General features: G+C 53.3%; 10 protein-coding genes across 10 annotated transcripts; 6 read left to right on the top strand and 4 right to left on the bottom strand.

The window, feature by feature from the left end:
* Window positions 1–25: 25 nt before the first annotated feature.
* On the top strand, window positions 26–1,126 carry SMAC4_00805 (uncharacterized protein; the record flags this gene model as incomplete). Its single annotated transcript, XM_003349864.1, has 1 exon — window positions 26–1,126. One exon carries the CDS (start codon window positions 26–28, stop codon window positions 1,124–1,126), a length of 1,101 nt encoding a protein of 366 aa, XP_003349912.1.
* Window positions 1,127–1,241: 115 nt separating this feature from the next.
* On the bottom strand, window positions 1,242–4,406 carry SMAC4_00804 (uncharacterized protein; the record flags this gene model as incomplete). The annotated part of the gene is made up of 4 exons (XM_003349863.2): window positions 2,779–4,406; window positions 2,577–2,727; window positions 2,459–2,524; window positions 1,242–2,405 (listed from the first exon to the last, which is right to left on the bottom strand). The coding sequence occupies exons 1-4, from the start codon at window positions 3,867–3,869 to the stop codon at window positions 1,242–1,244; spliced, it is 2,472 nt and encodes an 823-aa protein (XP_003349911.2). The 5' UTR covers window positions 3,870–4,406.
* A 125-nt stretch (window positions 4,407–4,531) lies between these two features.
* SMAC4_00803 (uncharacterized protein) lies at window positions 4,532–9,055 on the top strand. Its single transcript, XM_003349862.2, has 2 exons — window positions 4,532–6,640; window positions 6,712–9,055. The coding sequence occupies exons 1-2, from the start codon at window positions 6,095–6,097 to the stop codon at window positions 8,560–8,562; spliced, it is 2,397 nt and encodes a 798-aa protein (XP_003349910.1). The 5' UTR covers window positions 4,532–6,094; the 3' UTR covers window positions 8,563–9,055.
* A 403-nt stretch (window positions 9,056–9,458) lies between these two features.
* Window positions 9,459–10,497, top strand: SMAC4_00802 (uncharacterized protein). Its single transcript, XM_003349861.2, has 2 exons — window positions 9,459–9,806; window positions 9,874–10,497. The coding sequence occupies exons 1-2, from the start codon at window positions 9,600–9,602 to the stop codon at window positions 10,294–10,296; spliced, it is 630 nt and encodes a 209-aa protein (XP_003349909.1). The 5' UTR covers window positions 9,459–9,599; the 3' UTR covers window positions 10,297–10,497.
* A 21-nt stretch (window positions 10,498–10,518) lies between these two features.
* On the bottom strand, window positions 10,519–11,604 carry SMAC4_00801 (uncharacterized protein; the record flags this gene model as incomplete). The annotated part of the gene is made up of 2 exons (XM_003349860.2): window positions 11,389–11,604; window positions 10,519–11,247 (listed from the first exon to the last, which is right to left on the bottom strand). Exons 1-2 carry the CDS (start codon window positions 11,521–11,523, stop codon window positions 10,519–10,521), a joined length of 864 nt encoding a protein of 287 aa, XP_003349908.1. The 5' UTR covers window positions 11,524–11,604.
* Window positions 11,605–11,836: 232 nt separating this feature from the next.
* Window positions 11,837–13,159, top strand: SMAC4_00800 (uncharacterized protein). The gene has a single exon (XM_003349859.2). It carries the CDS (start codon window positions 12,070–12,072, stop codon window positions 12,784–12,786), a length of 717 nt encoding a protein of 238 aa, XP_003349907.1. The 5' UTR covers window positions 11,837–12,069; the 3' UTR covers window positions 12,787–13,159.
* Window positions 13,160–13,466: 307 nt separating this feature from the next.
* Window positions 13,467–14,689, top strand: SMAC4_00799 (uncharacterized protein). The gene is made up of 2 exons (XM_003349858.2): window positions 13,467–13,941; window positions 14,156–14,689. Exons 1-2 carry the CDS (start codon window positions 13,779–13,781, stop codon window positions 14,518–14,520), a joined length of 528 nt encoding a protein of 175 aa, XP_003349906.1. The 5' UTR covers window positions 13,467–13,778; the 3' UTR covers window positions 14,521–14,689.
* Window positions 14,690–14,794: 105 nt separating this feature from the next.
* SMAC4_00798 (uncharacterized protein) lies at window positions 14,795–17,010 on the bottom strand. The gene is made up of 2 exons (XM_003349857.2): window positions 15,920–17,010; window positions 14,795–15,817 (listed from the first exon to the last, which is right to left on the bottom strand). The coding sequence occupies exons 1-2, from the start codon at window positions 16,272–16,274 to the stop codon at window positions 15,144–15,146; spliced, it is 1,029 nt and encodes a 342-aa protein (XP_003349905.1). The 5' UTR covers window positions 16,275–17,010; the 3' UTR covers window positions 14,795–15,143.
* A 1,217-nt stretch (window positions 17,011–18,227) lies between these two features.
* On the bottom strand, window positions 18,228–21,529 carry SMAC4_00797 (uncharacterized protein). The gene is made up of 3 exons (XM_066089495.1): window positions 20,730–21,529; window positions 19,642–20,573; window positions 18,228–19,577 (listed from the first exon to the last, which is right to left on the bottom strand). The coding sequence occupies exons 2-3, from the start codon at window positions 20,361–20,363 to the stop codon at window positions 18,506–18,508; spliced, it is 1,794 nt and encodes a 597-aa protein (XP_065946479.1). The 5' UTR covers window positions 20,364–20,573; window positions 20,730–21,529; the 3' UTR covers window positions 18,228–18,505.
* Window positions 21,530–21,606: 77 nt separating this feature from the next.
* Window positions 21,607–23,290, top strand: SMAC4_00796 (uncharacterized protein; the record flags this gene model as incomplete). Its single annotated transcript, XM_066089494.1, has 2 exons — window positions 21,607–22,073; window positions 22,149–23,290. The coding sequence occupies exons 1-2, from the start codon at window positions 21,845–21,847 to the stop codon at window positions 23,288–23,290; spliced, it is 1,371 nt and encodes a 456-aa protein (XP_065946478.1). The 5' UTR covers window positions 21,607–21,844.
* Window positions 23,291–23,577: the final 287 nt, after the last annotated feature.

The raw sequence follows: 23,577 nt of genomic DNA, 5'->3' as shown, positions 1-23,577 counted from the left end.
CTTCTGCTTCTCAAACAATCAAAGGATGTCGCCAGAACAACACGAAGCCCCGGATGGTGTCCCCACTCACCGCCCCGCTTCCTCCGGGCCGTCCCTTCCCTCCACCGTCCCACTCCCCGCCCCAGCCGCGACAACAGCTCCGTCCACGATCCCAGTTCCCGCTCCGACGGACATGCTTGGCATCCCCACGACGACGACACCCAACATAGCTACCACTACCACAACCAGCACCACCAGCACCCCGGCCCCCAAAAAGAAGGCAACGCCAGAAGAAATTGACAACTGGGCACGCACCATCTACAACTACCATCGAATGCACATGCCCCTTCCCACCTTTCCTCCTAGTCCTTCCCAAGACCCATCAGAAGACCGCAGAGAAGAACCAACCCGAATAATCTTCACCCTCTGCTCCCTCGACCTCCGCGTAGCTCACTACGCCGCGCACCTCTTTCTTACCACCTTTCTTCCTGCTCCTTCTCCAACACAAGTGTCAGAAGCACCACCTCGCCGCCAGCAAAGAGCCTACAAATACCTCCTCTTCTCAGGCCACTCCGGCCTCTTGACACGTTCTTTGACCGGTGATCCCTCCTTGGCCTCCTCTGAAGACAAAATATTTCAATCCGAAGCATCCCTCTTTGCCTCCATCGCTCTCTCCCTCGGCGTCCCTTCTTCGTGTATCCTCATCGAGGAGCAATCCACCAACACGGGCGAAAACGTGCGTTTTACTCATGCTTTACTACAGCACCGGGGGATACAGGTGGACGAGTTCTTGTTGGTGCAGAAACCGTATATGGAGCGGAGGACTTGGGGGACTTTTGGGGCGCAGTGGCCCTCTTTGTCTTCTTCTTTTTCTCAGGCGGGAAAGGTGGAAGAGGGGGAAGTGAAAAAAGTGGAGTTTAGTGTGACCAGTCCGCCGCTGGAGTGGGAGGAGTATCCTGACGAAAAGAGTGGGGATGGGAGGGAGTTAATGACTAATATCATGGTGGGAGATTTGGTACGACTGAAAGAGTATGGGGAGAGGGGGTGGCAGACGAAAATGGAGATACCACCGGATGTGTGGGAGGCGGGGAGGAGGTTGGTGGAGGATGGAGGGTTTTCAATTTTCTGGAAAGGTGATCTGAGGTAAAGACTTTGTAGGGTGCTTTAAGGGGTTTTGGATGGATATTGATGACGGTTAACGAATGCTGTTTGCTCATGGAAGGAAAACCATAGTCGCTAAGGGTACTGACAAAAAAAGGCTATCACATGCTCCCCACGCCTTCACCATCCCTCAACCAGCCCCTGATGCGTTTCCCACCACCGCCAGTGGAACTACTCCATGACCCATAGCCAGATGATGACGAGTTCCCAAACCCTTCATATTCCCCCAAACTTGGCGGCAGATCCTCCACCTTCGTTCCCCACTCACTCTCCTTCTCACCCAACGTCAAGACCAGCTCCTTCCCTTCAGTGAAGAAACTATGGTCAATCCAGTTCTTGGTATACCTCACCCCATCAAGCGTGACATTCTGGATATAGATACCCTTATAACTAGGATCAAAGTTCACGATCCTGATCCTCGCAACCTTGCCGTTCAACGGATTCGTAATATTCACCTCCTCAAAAAACGGCGAAGTGATCAGGTACACGTTCTGTCCCGGGTTGGGAAAGAGGCCCATCATGGCGAAAGCCACGAAGGAGCCCATGGCGCCGCTGTCGTCGTTGCCCGGCAGTCCGTCGGGCGTGGTGCGGAAGAACTCGGGGATGTAATAGTGGGCTCGTTTGGCGGAGAGAGCTGGCCGTCCAGCGTAGTGATACTGGAAGACGGTGAGGAAGGACGGCTCGTTGCCGATGTATGTGATGTTCTGGTCGTGGAGATAGTTCAGGCGGTCGACGAAGCGGGCTGGGCCGCCGTACAAACTGATCAGCGTAGCCTGGTCGTGGGGCACGTAGAAGCCGTATTCCCAGATGGAGGACTCGAACGTCTCGGGTCCGTTGTTTTGAAGGGAGCAGACGCTGAAATTGTCGTGGTTGGAGCAGTTTAGGGGGTTCTGATAGCCCCAGGTGCCGTTGAGATAGCGAGGTTCAAAAAAGCCAGTGAAGCCGGTGTCGGTGCCGTTCCACCAGAGAGAGGTCTGGTTTTCTTTGTAGAGGTTGCGCCAGTTGCTGCTGGAGAGAGTGTACTTCTTCTGGTCCGTGGTTCTGCCGGAGACCTTGGCCATTTCGGCGATGCAGAAGTCGTTGTAGGCGTATTCGAGTGTACGGGAGATGGAGCGCGTCAATGTTCCGAAGCCTTTCCAGTCGAAATCTTGGACGGGTATGTAACCGAGAGTATGCCAGCTGTCGAGGCCGCCGCGTCCCTGGCAGCACCAGTCGAATGGCTCGACCTCGGCATCTTTGACAACAGCGGCGTAGCCATCCTCCCACTTGAATTGGGTTAGCAATGTATGGTAGATGGTCTGGATATGGTGAGACGTACGTTGATGCCTCCTTTAAGTCCTTTGATGTATGCATCTGCTAGTACAACATCGGCATTTGAGCCACCCTAAGAGAGATTCTGTCAGAGGATTCCTGTGCTGTAGATAGAACGCAAATACCTGTGTATAGCCTTTATTCAAACTCATTCTGCAGTCAGGAAGCCATCCCACGTGTCGATACGTGTCAATAAGGGAGCGAATCATCTGAGTGACTGTCGTCGGGTCCGTGATGGTGAGAAACGGGAGCTGAGATCGGAAAAGATCCCATATGCTGCAATTGTCAGTAAAGAACGGATACCCTTGAAGATTCAAGAGGGCATACCAGTAGAAGGAGTCAAAGTAAGGCTCGCCGCTGGACCACAACGGATTTTCACCCGTATAGTTCTGCGGGTTGATATAAGTGCGGTAGGTGCCACTGTAGAAGTTGGTGACCAAAGATTTATCAACGCCCTTCGTTGAGACCCTGATTCCGCCCATCTTGACCTTCCACTGCTCTGTTGCTGCCTTCGAGATCCGATCAAAGTTAAAGTCGGGGATTTCAGACTCGGCATGTCTGCACGCTTGCTCGACACCAATGAAACTCGTTGCGGTTCTCGCAACAATTGGCTTGGCCCCGGATTTGAACCTCACGAATGCACCGCCCGGCAGAGGATAGCCATTGATCGATCTTGAGATAGTCATGTTCTTGACGGAGGTGCTGGCTCTGCTGTCCGCAAAGATGCCGTTATCCAATATCTCGGCACCAGAGAAGTCGGTACAGAAGTAGAGGATGTAGTTCCCCTGACCAAAGCTGGGCAGGAAACGAGCGGTTCCCGTAATACGGCCAGTCTTCTCATTGACTGATACTGTTCCGTTGTCCTGCCTCGAGTTTGACAGATCAGTTAGATCTTGCAGAATCAGTGGTCGCGCTGCTTCACCAATGGTGCTGTTTTCAGGGAACGTGAATCTGAATAGAGCGGTATGCTGAGTAGCCGTCATGTCTGCCCGGATGCCAATGTTTAGGGTGATTCCAAATGTCCCAGGTCTGGCAGAGACGCTCGAATTGTCAAAGCCACCAAATTTGGCTCGCGTCTTTTTGGGAAATGCGCATCGGTTGATGTCTCCTCCGGGGCAGCTGGTGTAAGGAAACAGAGCAAAGTTTCCCAACGATGGACTGCCACCGGTACCGCTGTCATGCATCATGCTGAAGCCAGTAACGGGGGCACCATCCAGAGTAAAGCCGCCTTGGTTTGAGGTGCTGTTAGTGTCGGCCACAGCCTTGGCCATGCCATATGGGAGTGAGGCTCCCGGGAAGACATTTCCACCGTTGCTTGCGCCGATCAAAGGGTCGACATATTGGAGGATGTCATCTGTGTCTTGAGCAAGTGTTCGGCTTCCAAGAAGGAGCAGAGAAAGAGCAGAAAGATATATCATGGTAAGCAGAAGTCAGCCATAAGGTAGGGTATGAAAGATACGAGGCCAGAACCGGCTGGCGAAGGAGAAGAGGAGACACGGAGCGGCCCTCGTTTTATGTGAAGAGAGGAGTTGAACCAGGCTGTTGGATATAATTCATCCCATGTCTGTAATATAACCCCAAAGTCGGTTGCCCTGATCGAACCCCTGACCGTGCAGGTCTCTGAGCACAACACCAGGTCAACCGGCAGGAGCCATACTCGAGCACTGTTGTCACAGTAGCAACAGTAGTAACCTTCCCGGGTGATTGGAGTGGGGGAAGTAAAGAGCAACCGTTGATTAGCACCCCCAATGCCTCCTATAGCTTTCCATCATGATTTCCCTTTGAAGACGTCCATCGTGAACTCGGCTGTTTTCCATCATGGAGGCTTCATGAGAAGAGATGTGGCACCGGATATTGGACCATTTTCCAGGAGCGACTGCCAGTAATACAAGCTTTTGTATCACGCCCGTTTGAAGGACTCTGCGGTTGTGCTCTGCATCACCAAATTGATCGTCTCGTGGTCGAGTGTCACACCAGAGAGGGTCTGTGAGACGAAAGATCAGTGCGAGCTCAGTCAAGGCACTCCCGCCATGTTGTGCGCGCAGGAGAGTCGGAAAGTAAAGCATGAATTGCAGATGCTTTGTAGCGTAGGATTGGGATATGAAGGTGATACAGATATGTTGAATACGACAAAACAGCGGGAAGTATACAGCAACAGTTGATGCTGATGGAATAATTATGGTAATTTGAGGAGGAAGTTGAGATGGAAAGAGTCGGGGACGAGGAACCTAATGGAACATGGGACGGGAAGCTGCCATTTTACAGGACGCATACCCTCCCGATGTCGCTAAGGAGGTCCCCGCAGGAGGTGCATTGAGCGGGGTTATAGCGCTCGTAGGGGGATTAGGTGACCGGGCAGCAGGAGAGGGCACATCCCATCTTCCCGTCCTGCCGGCCTCGCTGTTGTCATCCATTGGTGGCTCCGACAACGCTGCCAGTTGCACATCAAATCTCCCCCGGCCGTCCCAACACCGAGACTTCATCGGTTGAAATCCACCCGTCCCCCACCATCATGTCTCTTCAAGTCTAGTCTGGGCAGCTGCGAACATCAAGCAACCGGTACTCTCGATCAATCGAATCACGCAAGGAGATAACTGGAGATGATGGCAGCCTGTTGCTTGTTTCAACGGGCCTCCATCACCAACCTTCCGATCCATGGGCAAAGGCGAGCAAGTATCCGATGTCGATGATCCATGACCTCTTTGACACCAAATGTTGGCAAACGCGACACAGAATATCTCTTAACCATGAAAGGGAACCACTCAGGGAAGCCTTCTCGTCCTTCTTCATCTCCAGAAATCGGCTGGCCAAACGCTGTTGCTAAAGTGTCGATGAAATAGACAGGAACCACCGACTTTTCTCACGATAACCCGAGATGGACCATGCGAAAACTCTGGCTTGTGGCTTGAAACACTCGTGTCGACGCTCGTGGCATGGAATCTTCCAATTCTTATGGAAGCCAAGCCGAGTGGCCCTCTGCAACGACCCGGTTGAAACATGGCATGGATGGCCGTCTTAATCCTCGATGCAAACGGTTGAGATGAGTTGATGTCCATTTCCTGGTGAGACGGGCTGTTCGCGGAAGTTGACACGGCGACAGTTCAGGAAGTCCTAGGCGAACTGCTGTCACTCACTCGCAGTGGGTGAAAAGTAAAAGTCACTTGGGCCCTTATGACCGAGATGGGCCCGTTCCTTTTCTTGGAACATCAAGGATTGCCCGTTTGCACTCGACTCTTTTCAATGAACCGTACCGCCGGATGTCATCTCATCCACGGATCACCACGGCTCTTCGCAGAAGAGTGTCCTCAACACGGAATGAAGGTCGGGAAGTGCTTTTTTCGTCTGGGACTGGGACAGATTTGCCGCCTTCTTCTTGTTTCAGTGGAATCTGTGGTCTATGTTTGATGATGACTTCGGTAGTTGGAAGCACACGAGGAGCAAGTGAAGGTCGATAGAAAACACTATACGCACAGTCTCAGCAGTACCGATTCTACTAAATGGGGTTTTCGTCCGGAAGCTGTTGAAGAGTGTCTGCCGTTTAAATTTGTTGTGGCCAACCTCAAATCTCTTTTTGCTTTACACCACGACGAGACCCGAGAGCTACGGGACCAAAATTTCCAACCACTTCAATCCGGTACCAACCATGTTTCGCTCCAGGAGAGGCACACTCGACTCCATTCCCTGCTCACCATATGGCTTTGACTCGGACTTCGAAAGGCGCGGCAGTGATCAGTCAAGCACTTCCATGGCGTTGCCCTACAAGTCCAACACCACGGCAACCTTGACCCATCTGACGGCACTATCACCACCACCTGCACCGGCAAGTCCAAAACCGAAACCCGAAAGAACTCATGTGCGATTACGAAGCGACTCGGCCCTCTCGATGCATACAATAAAGTCCTCGATGTTCCGTCAGTACCCAGACAGCAGGTCGGAAAGTCCAGGGAATTCACCTTGGTACTGGAAGAAGCAGCGGGATGTCGACGCCGTCAGCAACAACGATACCATCTCCTTGGGGGGCACTACGAGTGTGGCCTCGAGCGAGAACGCACATTATGTTGGGTCACTCCCCAATATCTTTGATCGTGCGGTGATTAAGATGGCCTTCTCGGACCCGGAGGTGGGAAGCAAGCTGCGAGATTTTGCCAAGGTCAGGAACTATGCTGTAGACGTGGAGCTTCTGTTGAAGGTATGTTCATCTTCTTTATACTGGCCAGTGAGATGTTAGCAATTCATGATTCTTACTCATATAATCTCTAGGCGGACCAATACACCGGTGCTCTTGACACTTTGACAAGCTTAGTCAACCACATCTCAACTTACTTGGAGATCCCGGCAACATCCGCCTTGGAGACTCCTTACACATATCCACTTGCTTTCAAGTCAAATACAAAGCAGTGTGCTCGGAACGCGCTGCCTTCTTTGGAAAGGCTGTACCGCGAAGCCAAGTTTGCCGCCGAAGAACGGCTCGTCAATGACCTCTATCCCGAGTTCATCAAGTCTCAGTTTGCGGACCGTTTGAGGGCTTCTCTATCTGTCACTCAGCCCTCTTTCTCCAGTCCATCTAAGTCAACGTACCTTGGCCTGGGCAATGCTTTCTGTCTTACCGACTCTTGGAAGCCCAATAACCCTATCGTTTCTGCCTCGGAAGGGTTCCTGAGAATGTTTGGATATGAGAGACAAGAGGTACTCCAAAAGAATTGCAGATTTATGCAGGGCCACTCCACCAACAGTGACGCAGTTCGTCGGATACGGAATGCCATCTTCACGGGACAAGAACATACCGAGGTGATTGTCAACTATCGCAAAGATGGAACTCCATTCTGGAACTTCTTGTTCATATGTCCACTCGTGGAAGACGGCATCGTGCGCTACTATCTTGGTGGTCAGATCAACATATCGAAGGGTATGGGTACAGGTCACCGGGATATCATGAACCTTCTCAACTTTGATACACCCAAAAGGGAGGACTTTTTGCCCAGCGTACCAGTACGATCTCACGGAAGTCCAACTCAGCGGCTTCCCATACCCGTTCAAGAGTCGTGTCTCTTAGTCGAGAAACCACCGATCACACCTCGACGATCCAACCGACAGCGCCTTTTCGATCGTTTCATTTCCAGAAAGAACGTTCCTGACATCAGCCTTGAAGAGCGCCAAATAGAAGACCAGACCGCTCTTATGAATGCCAGAAAGTCACCATCGCCCTCGCCCATGGACGGCTACATCAAAGACTGGGGCATGTCGAACCCGTTCCACGACCATTACCAAGTTGTTGAACCCGAACCGCCCAAACCCGCACCCAGCACACCAACACCTTACTCATGCTTCTTCGTAATGCGCTACGTCCCTTCGCCCTCAACCTCCTTCCACATCTTCCCACATCAGACCAACGACAAGCGCCACTCCCGACTGCCGCACCTCCCCGTCGCCTTCTGCTCTGCCGAAGCCCTCGACTTCCTCGGCCTGAAAGGTCACGATTCATCCATTGTCCATTCTCGCTCCATCTTCTCGCTCCTCGTATGCGCCACGAGCTCGACCGACTTGGTCGAGAAGACCTTCCGGTCTACCGTACTCGAAAGCATGGCGACGGGCGAGTCCATCTCACTGGAGATATCATCGCTTGCTCATGATTCCCCGGTGTCCATCACTACCACTTCTCCTTCTCCTTCAAAAGACAATAAACCCATGGAAAAGCCACCCTCTCTCTTCTCCTCAACCCGTGCGCGCAGCCGTAGTAACGTCGGCGGCCGTGAATCCAGGACAGCAAGAGACGGGGCCATATCAGCTTTGTCAGCAGCCAGCTCGAGCTCAAATAGGGATCGTGATCGGCCGTCTACCTCTAGATTGTTCAGTGACAAGTTGAAGGAGCACCACGGGGGAACCGTGGAGAGACTTGGGAACATGTTTGCCTTCCGAGGACTCGGAGGAGGCGGAGGTAGTAAGGATGCATCAAAGTTGGAAGAAAGCGGTGGAGATGGACAGGGACAGCAGCTGAAGGGCAAGAAGTTGGTTAGTCACTGGACGGCTTTGAAGGATGCTGAGGGAAAAGTGGCTTGGGTGGTGCTGATTTTGTCGCCTGCTGTTGCTGCTGCTGCTGCGTCTTCTCCTTGATCAACTGTTGGAGCAGTTCTTTTTGGCACTTCGACCACTTCAGTCGACAGTGTCAGAAGTGTCATGCGAATGGGTACTGGATGACAGCCGGTCGAGGGCTGGATCACGGCGTGATCTGGACCTGGCCAAGTTGCAGAGATGTACATGAATGTATGTGTAAGTATGTACAGTGTAGGTAGTTCGGGTTTAACTGGAGGTTGGCTTTAGTCAAGTTGCATTCGGGAAGTCTCCCGTGAGAACACTCTCACTTGTTTCTCCAAAACAGGGCTAATCTTGGAGAAATGGAGAATGGGATGGACGGGATGAACGGCCGGATGAACAAAGGATCGCCGTCGATGATACGTGTAGTTGGCTTAAAACACTTTGTATGTAACTCGTATAAAACCCACCACAATTGGATGACAACAACACAGCCCGATCTTGTGTACAGTTCCACTGAGACAAAGATCGTCTTCTCGATCCAATGGATCGTGAAAGCAAACTACTGTATGGGGTCAAAGCTTCGCAGTTGTTTGGCGGTAGCGTACCTACAAGTAGGTAGAGGTGTTTGGTTCCCGAAGCTCCAAACCGGTGACGTCACCAGCCGTCCCCTGCTTCCCAAAACGGCAAAAAGCAAATACAGCACCAGACATTGCTGCCGGTCTATGATGACGATGGCCCGTGGATAAGAAATGAGGAGAAAGTACATACGGTCCAGGTACTGGAACAATGGAGAAGGAGCAACTTCGGATGCTGCACTTACATCATGTACAGGAGGCAGGGCGAGTGCAATTGGATGAAAAGGAGGAGAAAGCGGGGAGATCAAACGATTGTCCATTCGAACCTTCCTACAGGCACTTATATAGTAGAAACAATTCTCCTCTTCTCCCAAAGCAAATATGAGAATCATTTTTGCCAGAGCACTTGTTGCAATACCAAGACGAACAACTACCACCACCATCAAACTTCCTTCACTGATCCAACCCATTCAACGTATCTTCACACAACCGTATACTACAACCAACGTCAAGACCGCCCATCCCAAACACCAATCCAAAATGTCCAGCAGCGGTTTCTCCAACGCTGATACTGGCAACAAGCCGGCCGACCCCTACAAGCAGGCCAACCTCGACACCGAGGTGCCTCTGGAGCAAAAGATCAAGGACCTCGCTGGCTTCATGACCAGCAACAAGTTTAGCATGATGACCACTCGTGATTCCAAGACGGGATATCTCCTGTCCCGCTGCATGGCACTGGCCGCTACCGTATGTAGTTCCGATCTTACCTCGGCTTCACCCATTCCATTACTGACACAAACATCCAACAACTAAGGAATCCGGTGGCATCGACCTACTCTTCCACACCAACACCGAGTCCGGCAAGACGGACGACCTCAAGTCGGACGAGCACATCAACATCTCGTTCCTCAACAGCACGACGGGCGACTGGGCCTCAGTCAGCGGCACCGCCAGCATCGTCACGGACCGCGACCTGGTCAAGAAGCACTACAGCCCCCAGCTCAAGGCCTGGTTCGGTGATCTGGGCGACGGCGTCCATGACGGCGGCCCGGAGGACCCCCGCGTCGGTGTCATTCGCGTCAAGATGACGACCGCTCACTATGCCATTTCGACCAAGAACATTGTTGGCAAGGTTGCCGATGTGGCGCAGGGCGCCATCACGGGGAAGCCGGCGTCGGTGAACAAGTTGCGCGAGATTAGCGAGCAGGAGGTCCGGTCTTGGAGGTCGTCGCACTAAGTTTGTGAAAGTGTCCGTGGGATGCGAATGATTTATGAGCCGATGATAATGAATGTGCCTAGAGGTACTGGCCAGTTTCATAGTTAGAGAGTCGAGTTACTGACAGGTTGCTGGAAACGCACTGTCAACTCGTTCACGACGGGTACTGGAGTCAGGCACTGGCAGTATCAGCAACAAGTTAAATTAATTGAACGTTCTGAGACGAGAAAAAAAAACTTCCATCTACTGCTTTCCGCGGTAATCAGCCTTCCATATCCTGTCCCAGTTCTCCTTGTCGACGGCAAACTCTCTCACGAAGTCGTGCTCGAGCTCGTGCGTCCTGCATCCCAGAAGGATCAAGCTGTGCAGCGGGGGACCCAGCAGATCATCAGCATCGCAGAGCTCCTTGAGCGTGCCGGACACGAACTTCTCCGTCTTTCCACCGACACGGGCGCAGCCAATGGCCAGACTATCAGGACCATAGACACCCTCCTGCTTCTCCTCCTCGATCTCCAACATCTGCTTTGCGCAGGTGCCGACCGTCATGTACCTGGGCGGCTCGTAGATCTTCCTGCCGCGCGCCATGTTCTCCAGGCTCTGCTCCTTGACCTTGATGTCCAGCAGCACGAGCGTGTGCAGGCCGATGGAGCGGTTCTCCTTGATGCGGTCGTAGAAGCTCGCAGGGCGCCAGTTGTCGAGGAAGAACACCATGCTGACCGTCTGGCCAAAGTTGTACAGCTGCAGGCCAGCGGCGCCGATGCCGCTCATGATGGAGGCGTTGGGCACGGTGCGCACCTGGATGCCCAGCTCGCGCGCGCGCAAGACGAGGTCCGTGTGAGTGGTGGCGCCGAACGGGTCGCCGACAACGCAGAAGGCTACGTCGACTTTATCGGCGTCCCGGAGGATCTCGTCGCTGTCGGATTCGACCATCTCGCGGTCGGCGACGACGATGGAGCGGCCATAGTAGGATTCCTACTGGAGGAGAAGGGAGGGTGGTTAGTGACATTGAAACATTGGTGTCGTTTGGATGGAATGGGTCAAAGAGAAGATGGGAGGAAAGAGAAGACAGAAAAGAAGACGGAAACGGGGACGGAAGACGGCGGCGCAACGTACAAGAGTAGCCTGGTCCACAAGGAGGATGCTGGTGTAAGCCTCGAGGTAGACACGCTCGGCCTTCTTGACAACCTCGAGACCCTTGACGGTAATGTCCGTCTCATCGGAGAGACCAAGACCAACGAGGTACAACATCTTGGAAGCTTTGGTGGTTTTGGAGCTACCTAGACCTGGAGGGAACCTTGATGTCCAGACAAAAAGTGGAAGCTGTGCTCCAGAAATTCAGCGAGTTTGGACTGCTGTGGTTGGGGAGGAATTGGAATTTGAAGGTGGGTCTAGCACTCCGATAAGAAAAAACGCGGGGAGATAAGGGAGATCGTCCTGGGTTCAAGGTACCTTTTTAGCGGCATGCCCCCGCTGATGGAGCTTGCCCCACCTAAATGAAATGGCCCCGGGCCTTGTGGTTGACGTTGCCGCTGCGGCAGCGCGTTCCATTTTGGCGCGTTCCCGGCAGTGACATGCAACTTGTTGAATTGATTTCCATCTGAGCCAAGCATTGGACAACTTCCAGTTATCCATCATCCATCACGGTTCTCGTTTATCATCGAGGTCGATTTGTAGACCGATCTTCATCCAAGCAAAACACACTCGTTTATCCTCGACCACACTACTACCAATCTCCCGATAGCGTCGCACAAGACCTACCGCAAAACAAAAACCCAAATTCGTAGATCCGCCACCATGTCCAAGAACTCCTCCTCTGGAGGAGCCTACGGCCAAGCCGCTGGCGACACCGACTTTCGCAAGAAGTACGATCTCGACGAATATGCCGCCAAAGCGCGCGACCGCGAGGAGGCCGAAAAGGAGGAGCGCAAGGCGCGATGGGAGGCCAAGATGGCCGGCAAGAAATACTACAAGCCTCTTGAGGGCCACGAGACCCTGACGACCGCTCGCTCGGGACACCAAGACTTCAGCAAGCTGGTCGGCACAACGATGCTGATTCCCGCGGGGGCAGGCGTGGGCAAGCGCGGCCGAGGAGCGGGCATCTACTGCGAGGCCTGCGACCTGACCTTCAAGGACAACCTGCAGTGGATCGAGCACACGAATAGCATGCAGCATCAGCGGAACACGGGACACACGGGCGAGGTGCGAAAAGCGACGGCTGAGGAGGTACATCAGAGGATCGAGCTTCTGTGGGAGAGGCTACAGGAAAGGAAGAGGGAGCAGGTCGTTAGTCTCCAGGAGCGGCTGGAGGTGAGGAGAGTGGAAGATGAGAAGGAGAGGGAGGAGAAGAGGAGGAAGCGGAAAGAGGGGGAGGAAAGGAAGAGGTTGGAGAAAGAGGAGGCGGAAAAAGCCAAGACTAACTACGGAGAGGACGTGAGGATTGAGGGCGAACACGATGAGGATGATATGATGGCTGCCATGGGGTTCACGGGATTCGGAGTCCCGAAGAAGTAGGCTGGTCCTGGTCTGGGTATACTAGCGTCTTTGCAGTGTTACAGGTACGCTGTGAGTTTTTTCTACCAGCTGTCAGATGTTGGGGGGTATATAAGGCTCCTTTGCTGGGTGCCTTTCCGTGGTTATTTGGTGTATATGGAAACATCCCTGAGGCGGGATGATCTCACCTGGCACGTTGCGACGGTTTTGCGCAAGATATCGGTTCGATTCCGGTATGAGAACGCTTTCATTTATGGGTTTCCTCTCCCATTTCTTTACGAGACGTTAGTTGGGGATCGCACAAGGTATTAAAACACAGCATGGGACGGCGTTCTGGGTTCGGTTGTTTTCTGTTGTTTGATAGTTTAGTCAATAGCTAAGACGATTCTTCTTACTTGAGTCAACTTGGGGTACACCCACGTTGGTAATACCGTAGACGAACTGTGCTCTTCCGTTTGGTATATCATCATTTTAGTCTCTTTGAGGCACCTTATTATTCGCATCGACGTTTTGATCATTAATGCTATTGCCCTTGTCAACGATGACTACGGCCCCACTACCCGTTGCGGAGGGATCTGGAATGCCGGTGGGGCCGAAAGCAAGGTGCCGGACCGCAGAAGCGATCCCCGCCCCGCCCCTCCAACTGGATCGACGTCGACCGAATGTCGCGAGTTTAATTGATTTCAATCACATTCACCCAACACCAACGCCACCCTCGAGTTTATGAGAATTTTTTTACGGCAATCATCAGGATTATCGTTATTAAGCTGCTTGACTTTTCCCAACCCAATATCCCAAAATCGAAACTTGTTTTCCTCTTTCTACCTACCTTACTGTGCAGCTCCCTTGCTTGCTGCCAGCAACGTCACCTTTGCTTTGCGTCTGACAGCAAATTCTGAAAGCGCATCACCGGCCATCAGCACTTCTCACCCCTATACTACCGCCCAACGAAGAAGAAAAAGACGATACGAGAGTATCCCGACGATAGCAAGACCAACAGCGATTCAAAAAAAATGGCCCAATCGTCAGCAGCAGCGACACAACTCCGCAAGGAGTTCAAGCAGATGCAGAAGGACACGGACATCCCCGGGATATCATGCGGTCTGGTGAACGACAACAACATCTTTGAGTGGGAAGTGATGTTGATGATTCCCGATGAGGTCAAATACTATGGCGGTTCGTTTTTACTTCCCAAGACTCTTGTCCCTTTATATGCCCCATCCCACCCTTCACCATTCACCTGTCTTTATCATTTCTTTTCCAAACTCTGCCTGCCTAGCATATCTGCATACACATCGTCCCATTCCCACCCGCATTACCTCTATCCGAAGCACATATGTACATACTTAGCTGCGTAGCCCGATACTGACATTCACACACCCGAAAAAAGGAGGCAACTTCCGCGCTCACCTCGTCTTTCCATCCAACTACCCGCACATGCCGCCCAAGTTCACCTTCCAGACTCCGATCCCGTTCCACCCCAACATCTACCCCTCAGGCGAACTCTGCATCAGTATCCTGCACCCGCCCGAGGAGGACAAGTACGGGTATGAAGACGCGTCAGAGCGGTGGTCTCCCGCCCGCTCTCCGGAGAAAGTGCTGCTGAGCATCATCAGCTTGTTCAGCGACCCGAACCCGGACAGCCCGGCCAATGTCGAGGCTGCAAGGCTGCTGAGGGAGGAGAAGGAAGGGAAAAACAAGGAGTTTAGGAAGAGGTGTAGGGCTTGTGTGAGGGAGAGTTTGGGGGAGGAGTAGTGATATGAATGATGGTAAGGACGAACTAGGGGAGATTGTCAAGATGGATGAGAAAGAGGGGAGAATAGGACAATGGGATGTAAGCGAGTTTGCTCTTGTTTTCGAGGGATATCCATAGCGAAATGTTACGAAAATGCTACAGAGATGCGCCGGTATGCGGACATTGAACTGAAAAGGATGCTGGATGGTCGTTATGGTTGGCCTAGGCTGTGCGCTGCTATAACCAAGCAACGTGCTAACCAGGAGGCCGACAGATCAATACCACCGAATTGCCGCGAAAAGCTGAATGACAAGCGCCATAGATGATGCAACCCGATTTTACTTTTGGTAACGTAACAAAAGGCCCGTGTATACCTTAATCTAACCAAAGAATATCTAAAAATAAAATGCAATCCAAACTCCTAGGCACCGCTGCCGCCCATACTGTATAACATCGCCGACAACAACAGCAACAACATGATATCTCTCTGTCCTTAACCCAAGATATGGCTCAAACAAGAGGGTATATATGGACCAAAACAGGCCCCAATGTTTTACAACATAGTAACATCCCGCTTCTCAAACACGCTTCCTCATCTCATCTCATCCCATCCAATCCCGTTCCCTCTTTTTTCAGGGACAGCTTAGTTAAAGGCCTTGTTCATAGCCTGGTGAGCCAACTCGACGCCCAAGAAAGTAGCAGCGTTAGCAGGCACAGCTCTAGCCAGCGCCGGCGCAAAGCCAGGGAAGAAAGCCTTGTAACCGCCAGCCCTATAAAGCTGCTTAACGACGCCACCAATCGTCACGTTGCCTTCGGCAGTCTGCAGCCTGCTCTTGACGGTATCGATGGGGAACACAGGGATCCACATGGCCACACCAGCGCCCGCACCAGCAACCGTGATGGCGCCCAGGCTAAGCTTGCCGCTGGCCTCGCCGGTTACGGGGTCCTTGGGCGTCAGCGCCTTCTTGATGTACTCGTACGCGGCGAAGTAGGCGGCGGAACCTGGGCCGTCGCGCGCCAATGTGGCGACGGAGCCGCGGAAGACGGAGCGCACGCCGCCTTCCTTGTACAGCTGGCGCACGACGTCCATGCCGCCCGAGTACTTGGGCTTTTCGCCGGGCGCAAGCTTCTGCTGGCCCTGGACTTGCAGGATCACCTTGACGCGCTCAAAGGGGGCGGTGATGGCGGTCATGGGGATGGCGGAGAAGAAGCCGGCGGCGGAGATCTGGGCGATGGAGAGGTTGCCGTCGGGGGCGACGGTGGAGGTGGCGCGCACGATTTGCTTGCCGAGGTCGTAGCCCCAGAAGGAGACGGCGACTGTTTATGGGAGAGGGTTAGTACACATAGTTTCTGGGAAGAAAAGGGAGAGGGGAAGGTTAAGTAAGAGGGGGAGGGAAGGTGGGAAAGACATAAACATACACATGGGAGTAACACCAACAAGCGGCGCGCTGACACCAGCGTAGAGACCCCTCCTCAGACCATCCTTGGCGATAGACCTCTTGACGACATCAATGGCGCCGGTGTAGACGCCCTTCTCGGCTGTTTGGAGACGGACTTTGGCGAGATCGAAGGGGTGGCCGACGACGACGGCGCAGACACCACCGAAGCCACCAGCGACGAAAGACCTGATCTGCGAGGCGCCCGCGGAGGCGGCGGCCTTGGCCTCAGCCTTGATCTCGGCCTTGAGCTCCTCCTTGGTCTCGGGAATGTGAGGGAGCTTCTCGGCGACGACCTGCTGGATCTTGGCGCCTGGCGACGAAGTGGTCGACGACATTTTGACTGTGTGTGTATGTGTATATGAATATGTCAAAAGGAGGTGAGGAAAGGTTAGCGCAAGAGAGAGAGATCCTTCAGGTGGGAATCTTCAGTCAAGCGCCCTGTCGCAAAAAGTTGGTGATTGGTGAGATGTACCGGCTCGTTCGATCGAAGCAGCAATTGTCGTCTGTTGTTGTCCTGCAAAATGTGGGTGTGGTCTTTTTGTCTGGTCTCTTCAGCGGGTAACCGGAAACAAAAAGGTTGACTGGAGTCTTTCGGCGGGTTTCGGCGTTCGGGGACGTTAAAGGTGGGTGTACAGTATGCACGTTTAAAAAGCAGCTGTAAGCCGAGATAGTGTTTCCTGGGGTTGACTCGCGTGAAGGGATGGGATGACAGGCTGGTGGGTGGATAGGTGGGTGAGATGAGATCAAAGGCAAAGAGAGGATTAAAGAAGAAGCAGTTCGTCTGATGTGTGTGAGAAAGGAGCTCCGAACGGAGTGTATGATCAAGGCGCGCGCCGGGCTTTTGAGAAAAAAGAAAGACCGTCAACACAAATCCCGACGGCTTGAATCGCATCCCACCGGCCGTCCATTGCAATAGTCCCCGGGCCCATGAGACGTCACTTGTCCTCTCTCGCTCTCACAAACCTCGGCAAAAAGGAAGCGCACAAAGCATGTTCCCCCACCTTCTCTCCAGTTTTGGGTGGGTTCAATCCCGCAATCCGGACTTGTGTCCACCGACTGAGCACGTTAGCGCCTCTCGTCCGGCGGCGCGAAGAGTCTGGAGAAGCCTCATAATGTCCGGGTATCTACCCTACAGTAGGTACTATATATCGATGACAAGTGCCTGTGCGCAACGTGAGTAGATATCTGGACTTGACATGATTGGAAACATGTTGGCTTGCTCGTCGACGATGAAGTCGCGGAAAGTTTTATAGCGCATCTCCGAATTTCTCCAACTCCTTCAGATCATCACTAAAACCGAACTTTTTGGCTTCTTCGCTGTCTTTGCTCACTGGCGCGCGACGGCCCTGAATGGCATTGGCGGCGGACCCCACCGCGCAAGGTAGTACCTTTACGGCGGTATCCATCCATAAAGGTACCCTTTCACCGTCCAGTGGGCGGCGAGTGGGCAGTGTCACATTCCTCGGCACCCAGAATTCCCCAGGTCATCTGAGTGGACGGCCCGACTGTTTGTCTCTTTAACGCCAGGAGGCCATCCAGGAGATGGTTCAGTAAGTGTGTTCCCATGATGAGCCTTCCTCCAGTTTGCTTAAGAAGAAATCCCGATATCGTGAGTGTCACGACTCGTCGACGACGTTCACGATAACGAATTTCGCGGCGCGGTCGGCGCAAAGGGGAGAGAGGTCATGCATCATCCCTGAAACTCCGCGTGGGACCCTGTTGGGGCAGCTGGGGAGAGCTCAAGCAAAACCTGGAGCAAAGGGAGTTTCTGATTTGGGGCTTTGGGGATATCTCCATCTGCGCGGTGAAATTGTCCAATGGAACGCGACGTGTTTCGCTGCCCACGCCCCGACATGGCATCATCGTGGATATGAAGATGATCATCCAACCCCAGATTTGGTCAGATCAAGACGGTGTGCCTTATAGGTAATCGTCACGGGAGATCATGGGTGAGTGCGGTTTACCATTTCAAGCCGTCTTTCGGGCGTACGGCAAGTGGTCACGCTGGTCCTGTCGCTGAGAAAAAGGGTGATGTCCTGGCCCAATTGGTGGAAGGGCAGCCATTTTGTGAAATTTCGATGCCAAGACGTTGTACTAGGTAGGTACGCCAAAAAGTTTTGGGTCTGACAACATTCAGACATGTGAAAGTCGGGTTACAAATGTACAACCGCCCGGATATCCATTGCGTACCGTACACATGCGGCGGGACGCGTGCTGCAATACGTCAGTGGGTGAAACAACAACCTCTCCGCTGCGTCACCCACTGCCGGAAGCATGAACCGAAAGATCAAGCTGGTTGGGTCGTCTGTTGGTCGCAGATCCAAGAACATCAGTTGTTTAATACAATCACGATCCAAGCTTATGTACAGTAACGCTTTCCAAACGAACGAGGGGCCCGGCCCCAAGCTCGAGCTCAACAGTACACCCATTATGATATGGACGCAGCCACCTCGTTACAAGCCGTCGTCTCCTCTTCCCCTCATCCTCATGGCAAGATCATTAACCAACATCTCCTGTCATCCCACATTACCAGACAAGCCCCGTAACGTTCATCGACCTTGCTCCTCTAGAACAGATTGGTGCTCTGCGATTGCGAGAGAGGGCTCCGGCCCGCTCCGCACCAACAACTAGACTCTCCCTCGCGCTCAACCTGTAGCGTGATATCGATGTGGTGTCCCAGAAGATAGTTGCGCACGCGATCACGAACATCCTCCATATCCGCACCCCGGACCGCCTGAACGTGCATCACTCCCAACAGCATGTTGGCAGAGCTCTCCTCGCCCGAATTGCGATCGTCGATCCAGAACTTGGGCACCGAGTAGCCCGCGACACCTCGAAGACCTGAAATACCCGATAGCGTTTCCCGAAGGTTGTACTCGGTCTCCGGAGGGATCGTAAGCAACAGTCTCCGCGCTGAGGACATGACAAGCGGCAAGGACGAAAGAAGAATCAAAACGGCGATGAGGAAACTGGCAAGAGGATCCCACCCGGACCACGGGACAAAGTGCGTCAAGATGGTCGAGACAATGACAGCAGCACTGCCGAGGGTATCAGCCAGAACATGCAAGTAGATGCCGTGCATGTTCTCGTTGTCGTGCGAGTGCCCGTGCGAATGTCCTCCGTGGGAGTGGCCATGATCGTGCTTGTGGTCGTGGCTGTGACTGTGATTGTGACCGTGGGCATCTGAATCGCTGTGCGAGTGCGAGTGCGAATGTCCGCCACCGCCGCATGATGATCCTCCATGAGAGTGTCCGTGGCCGTGATCATGGCCATGGTGATGATGCCCAAAAGCGGCCATGCCGACCAAGTTCACCAACAAGCCCATGGTACTAACCACGAACAGCTCTCCCAACCTCTTGGTTTCCCTGCCCTCCATCATTCTTTCAATCGCCTCGAACATGATCTCTACACTGATCAAAACCAGAAACACACCGTTGGCGAAACCGCTCAGTGTCTCGATCTTGCCAAATCCGTACGGAAATCGCTCGCTGGGAGGCCATTTGCTAGCAACAGCTGCGAACAAGCCAACTGCCAAGGCTACACAATCGAAGAACATGTGTATACTATCGCTCAGGAGACCGAGGGAATCTGTGACGTAGCCGTAAAACGCTTGCACAGCCATGAAAGAGAGGTTTATTCTGTGAAAAGGGGGTTAGCAGAGGCAAGTACAGTGCTGACCGCGGAGCAGAATGGTGAACTTACGACATGAAGTAGAAGATGCGTCGAGAGTCCTTCTCCGTCATCACCGCATGGATTAACGGGTACTTGGAGGTATATGGAAGCAGAAACGCAGTGAATCTCGACCACTCAGCAGAATGGTCATGGTGCGAGTGCGAGTGCCCGTGATGCGAGGTGGCCGTGGCTGGCGGCTCAAAACCATGTCCCTTATCAAAGCCAGCGGTCGTGGGAGTGATGATGGGTCTTCCGCCAGCGGTTGAGCCTGTCCGAAAGTGCTTGATGGCCCCTAAAGGCGGAATATTGGGGCGTATCTTTGTAGGTCCTGGCCCCCCGGCATCGTGAGAGTGGCTGTGGTCATGGTCGTGATCGTGGTCGTGGTTGTGGTCGTGATCGTGCTTATGATCGTGGCTGTGGTCATGGCCATGGTTGTGGTCGTGGTCGTGATCGCGAGCATGACTATGATTATGGCCATTGCTTTGCGTCTTGTTGTGAGAGTGTGGTCCAGTTGCGCGCGAGTCCCTTCGACTGCGCGAAGAGCCCAGGGAGCTCAGGGATGGGAGAGACGGGAGCGACGGCGGTGTATGGGAATGCGCATGCCCATGGGAGTGATCGTGAGAGTGTCCGTGTGAACTTGAATGCGAATGATCGCAATGGTCGTGTCCATGGCCATGGGAGTGCAAGTGGTCTGAAGCCAAGTGATGGTGTTGCGGGTATGTCGACCCCGGCAAGGTGTAGGATGTAGCCATTATGATATTATAGCAACAATATCTTGGACAACAGTTGGCTGGGATATGTTGACGTGCGGCGTCTAGGAAAGCTTCGATGCCCCTATTATCGATCTATACCGCTCGGCATGTGATTGTCGAATAAAGATTTCAACGAGAGAGATGGCGGGCGCAAGCTTGCGTTTAGTTGTCGCTGGATAGTGTGGTGCGATAACGAAGGACGGTCTAAGTCTAGATATCAATACGGAACGATGGCATTAGCTACAAAAGCCCTTGTGCAAAGGAAAAAAAAAGAAACACTACGCCATTCGACAGGGCAGAAGCACCAATTGGCGAACGTCAATCCCAGAGAGCAATATGAAATTAAATAGAAAAAATATTGCCTACCGCCACTCTTTATCCCTGGAGTGGTCGTTCGTGTGTACCCTTATGGCTCCGAAAATCGCGACGATCGGGTCTCCTTCACTGGTGAGACATGCGGTTACGAGTTTCGGTCAGGGGAAAGCAAGAAGCCGCAGCCGATATGTACCGTGCACTCCGGTCCGGTAGGTGTCACACAGAGGGGCTGATTTTGGCTTCGGGTGCCGCGATTCGGACGGGTACGAAAGTGAAGGTAAAACCGACGACAAACAGAGGACAACGGCGATGACGGATGATGGTTGCGACAGTTAAAGAGGACTGAAGCGAAGGTGACTGACAATTCGGTGTTGTTGTTCTGCAGTGGTCCAAATGGTCAGGGCCAGTCCAGACTGAGCAAGCCGTCCCTCGTCCGGTGTCTTGCCTTCCACTTGGGTCGCTGGGCCCCCTCCCCTGGGAGCGCCTCCGCCGCCTGGCCTGCACTGCACTGGGGCTCCCGTCTTTCCCATTCGCCTGTCGCGACTTCTCGCCGGCCGCCTTCCTTTTCTGTGCCCCTGAAAGAAAGTCCATCCCATGTCCGTGTGGGGAAGACAATCGGACCCCACCGTGATGGTAACAGTCATTGGCTGTGTTTCAACAACCGTACATTGACCCCTGCGTTCGGCAGTGGCCATTGCATGAACCGGGGGGTTCTCCACGGGGAGATAATCTGTGCTAACCATCAACGCAAAGCCAATGTGCTAACGCTAACAAAGTCGATCAAGCGATGAATAACAGTGAATTCGACAATTGCTTCACTTTTGGCAACTTGGTAGGTACCTCTATGCCCTCAATGGTATCGATCGTAATTTATGAGAAGAAAACACAAACAGTGAGCTGATTTATTTATTACAAGTCTCCTTCCCAGTTGCTGTTCTGCGGCGTCATATCACACAGACACATCAAGTTTGCATCCCCGCCCCAAACCTGCAAATCCACCGATCTCCTGCGCATAAGACGGTGCAGGTGACAGCTGTCCCGTACTGTCCGCTCGGGCCACCGTCCACTGTAGCCCCAGCACTCAACCTAACCTCGCCCCTGATCTTCCCAAGCCAACCCCAAGCCACCATGTACAGAGGTACCTATACACAAACACACCACTCGTGATGGCTTCACTTCTCGTTGCCCTCATAGGTCCCCTGGTCCTTACCGGACTGGCACTACTGGTCACCTACCTAGTACTAGGACCCTCCAGATATGGCGGTCCCTCTTCAGGCAAAGGAGTGGTCGTCCACGTCCTCGTTCTCGGTGACATTGGTCGAAGCCCACGCATGACGTACCACGCCTTGAGCATAGCCAAACACGGCGGCAAAGTGAACCTCATCGGTTACCTAGGTAAGTTTGAACCATCAGCTCACCATTGTCATTACTTCTCTCATGAAACAAAATAACTAACAAAAGCATCACCAGAAACCCCCCCTCACCCCTCCCTCCTCTCTTCCCCCTTCATAACCCTCCACCCCCTTCCCCCCTCCCCCGTCCGCCCCCCATCAATCCCCTTCCTGCTCTTCGCCCCCTTCAAAGTCCTCCACCAATTCATCTGTCTATTCACTCTCCTCTCCTACCGCCTTCCTCCTGCCCAATGGCTCCTCGTCCAAAACCCCCCCTCAATTCCCACCCTCTTCATCGCCAGCCTGGTCTGCCGCCTCCGCTCCACTAAGCTCCTCATCGACTGGCACAATTACGGCTGGACCATCCTCGCCTCCACGCGCGGCCCCCGTCACCCACTAGTCTACATCGCCAAGCTCTACGAATGTCTCTTCGGCCGACTAGGCGACCACAACCTAACCGTCACGCACGCCATGGCGCGGCAGCTTCGCCAACCTCCCTACAGCATCCAGGGCGCAATGACGGCCGTGCACGACCGCCCCTCGGAGGTCTTCAAGCCGATGTGGTGGGGTCAAGCGCGCCAGGACGTTCTCGAGCGCGTACTTCCCGAAGACCAAAAGGAACTGGTACCCAGCATCATGGCGGGTACGACCAAGTTGCTCGTCAGCAGCACGTCCTGGACGCCCGACGAGGATTTCGGTATCCTTCTCGACGCGCTGGTCGCGTACGCGGCTGACCTCGTTTCCGAGACATGTCCCGTGTTGGCGGTGATTACGGGCAAAGGGCCGCAGAAAGACCTGTACCTGCAGCAAATTGAGGAACTCACCAAGAGCGGACAGCTGCCGAATGTGCGGATCGTCACGGCATTCTTGCCGTTTGAGGACTACGCGAAGCTGTTGGCTTGTGCGGACTTGGGCGTGTGTTTGCATATGAGCAGCTCGGGCGTGGATCTGCCGATGAAGGTGGTGGATATGTTTGGCGCGGGATTGCCGGTGGCGGCGTATTGTGGGTATGAGAGCTTCGGGGAGCTGGTGAAGGAAGGGGTGAATGGGAGGGGGTTTGAGAGTTATGGGGAGTTGGCCATCATCTTGAGGACGCTGTTGAGTCCGGAGGGGAGCGGAGAGTTGGAGGTGTTGAGGAAGGGGGCTGTTAGGGAGGGAAAGAGAAGGTGGGATGAGGAATGGGATGAAAAGGTTGCGAAGATTATGGGATTTGCGGCTTAGAATATTTGTCTTTCTGGAGGCTGCTGTGAAGCTGGACTTGGAGTACCTTTGAGTGGGCGATGCTTATTTGTACGTGTATCTTAATTACCTAGACTAAGACTATCCTTTCGCTGTTCATGACACCTACGTTCCTGGCTCATCAAAACACCAAGTAGAATTAGCAAATGATGGAAACTCTTGCATGTTACTCCAGATTGGGTTTCCACTACGTCGATCTCACAAACTTGATGCACTCTACTAACGAGACTTCGTTCCCTCAAGACAGCTACGTCCGTCTCAACTACAGG

The sequence above is a fragment of the Sordaria macrospora genome, chromosome 3 (assembly GCF_033870435.1).
Source record: "Sordaria macrospora chromosome 3, complete sequence".
NCBI lineage: Eukaryota > Fungi > Ascomycota > Sordariomycetes > Sordariales > Sordariaceae > Sordaria > Sordaria macrospora.
The sequence above is the reverse complement of the archived record's forward strand: the minus strand, read 5'-3'. Positions and strand labels throughout refer to the sequence as shown.

Bases quoted from the DNA above. Each gene is read 5' to 3' on its own strand.
- SMAC4_00803 (XM_003349862.2), top strand. From the start codon at position 6,095: ATGTTTCGCTCCAGGAGAGGCACACTCGACTCCATTCCCTGCTCACCA. The intron at 6,641-6,711 runs GTATGTTCATCT...TATAATCTCTAG, and splicing joins ACGTGGAGCTTCTGTTGAAG to GCGGACCAATACACCGGTGC.
- SMAC4_00802 (XM_003349861.2), top strand. From the start codon at position 9,600: ATGTCCAGCAGCGGTTTCTCCAACGCTGATACTGGCAACAAGCCGGCC. The intron at 9,807-9,873 runs GTATGTAGTTCC...CCAACAACTAAG, and splicing joins GCATGGCACTGGCCGCTACC to GAATCCGGTGGCATCGACCT.
- SMAC4_00800 (XM_003349859.2), top strand. From the start codon at position 12,070: ATGTCCAAGAACTCCTCCTCTGGAGGAGCCTACGGCCAAGCCGCTGGC.
- SMAC4_00799 (XM_003349858.2), top strand. From the start codon at position 13,779: ATGGCCCAATCGTCAGCAGCAGCGACACAACTCCGCAAGGAGTTCAAG. The intron at 13,942-14,155 runs GTTCGTTTTTAC...ACCCGAAAAAAG, and splicing joins TGAGGTCAAATACTATGGCG to GAGGCAACTTCCGCGCTCAC.
- SMAC4_00798 (XM_003349857.2), bottom strand. From the start codon at position 16,274: ATGTCGTCGACCACTTCGTCGCCAGGCGCCAAGATCCAGCAGGTCGTC. The intron at 15,818-15,919 runs GTATGTTTATGT...TCCCATAAACAG, and splicing joins TGTTGGTGTTACTCCCATGT to TCGCCGTCTCCTTCTGGGGC.
- SMAC4_00797 (XM_066089495.1), bottom strand. From the start codon at position 20,363: ATGGCTACATCCTACACCTTGCCGGGGTCGACATACCCGCAACACCAT. The intron at 19,578-19,641 runs GTAAGTTCACCA...CCCTTTTCACAG, and splicing joins CGCATCTTCTACTTCATGTC to AATAAACCTCTCTTTCATGG.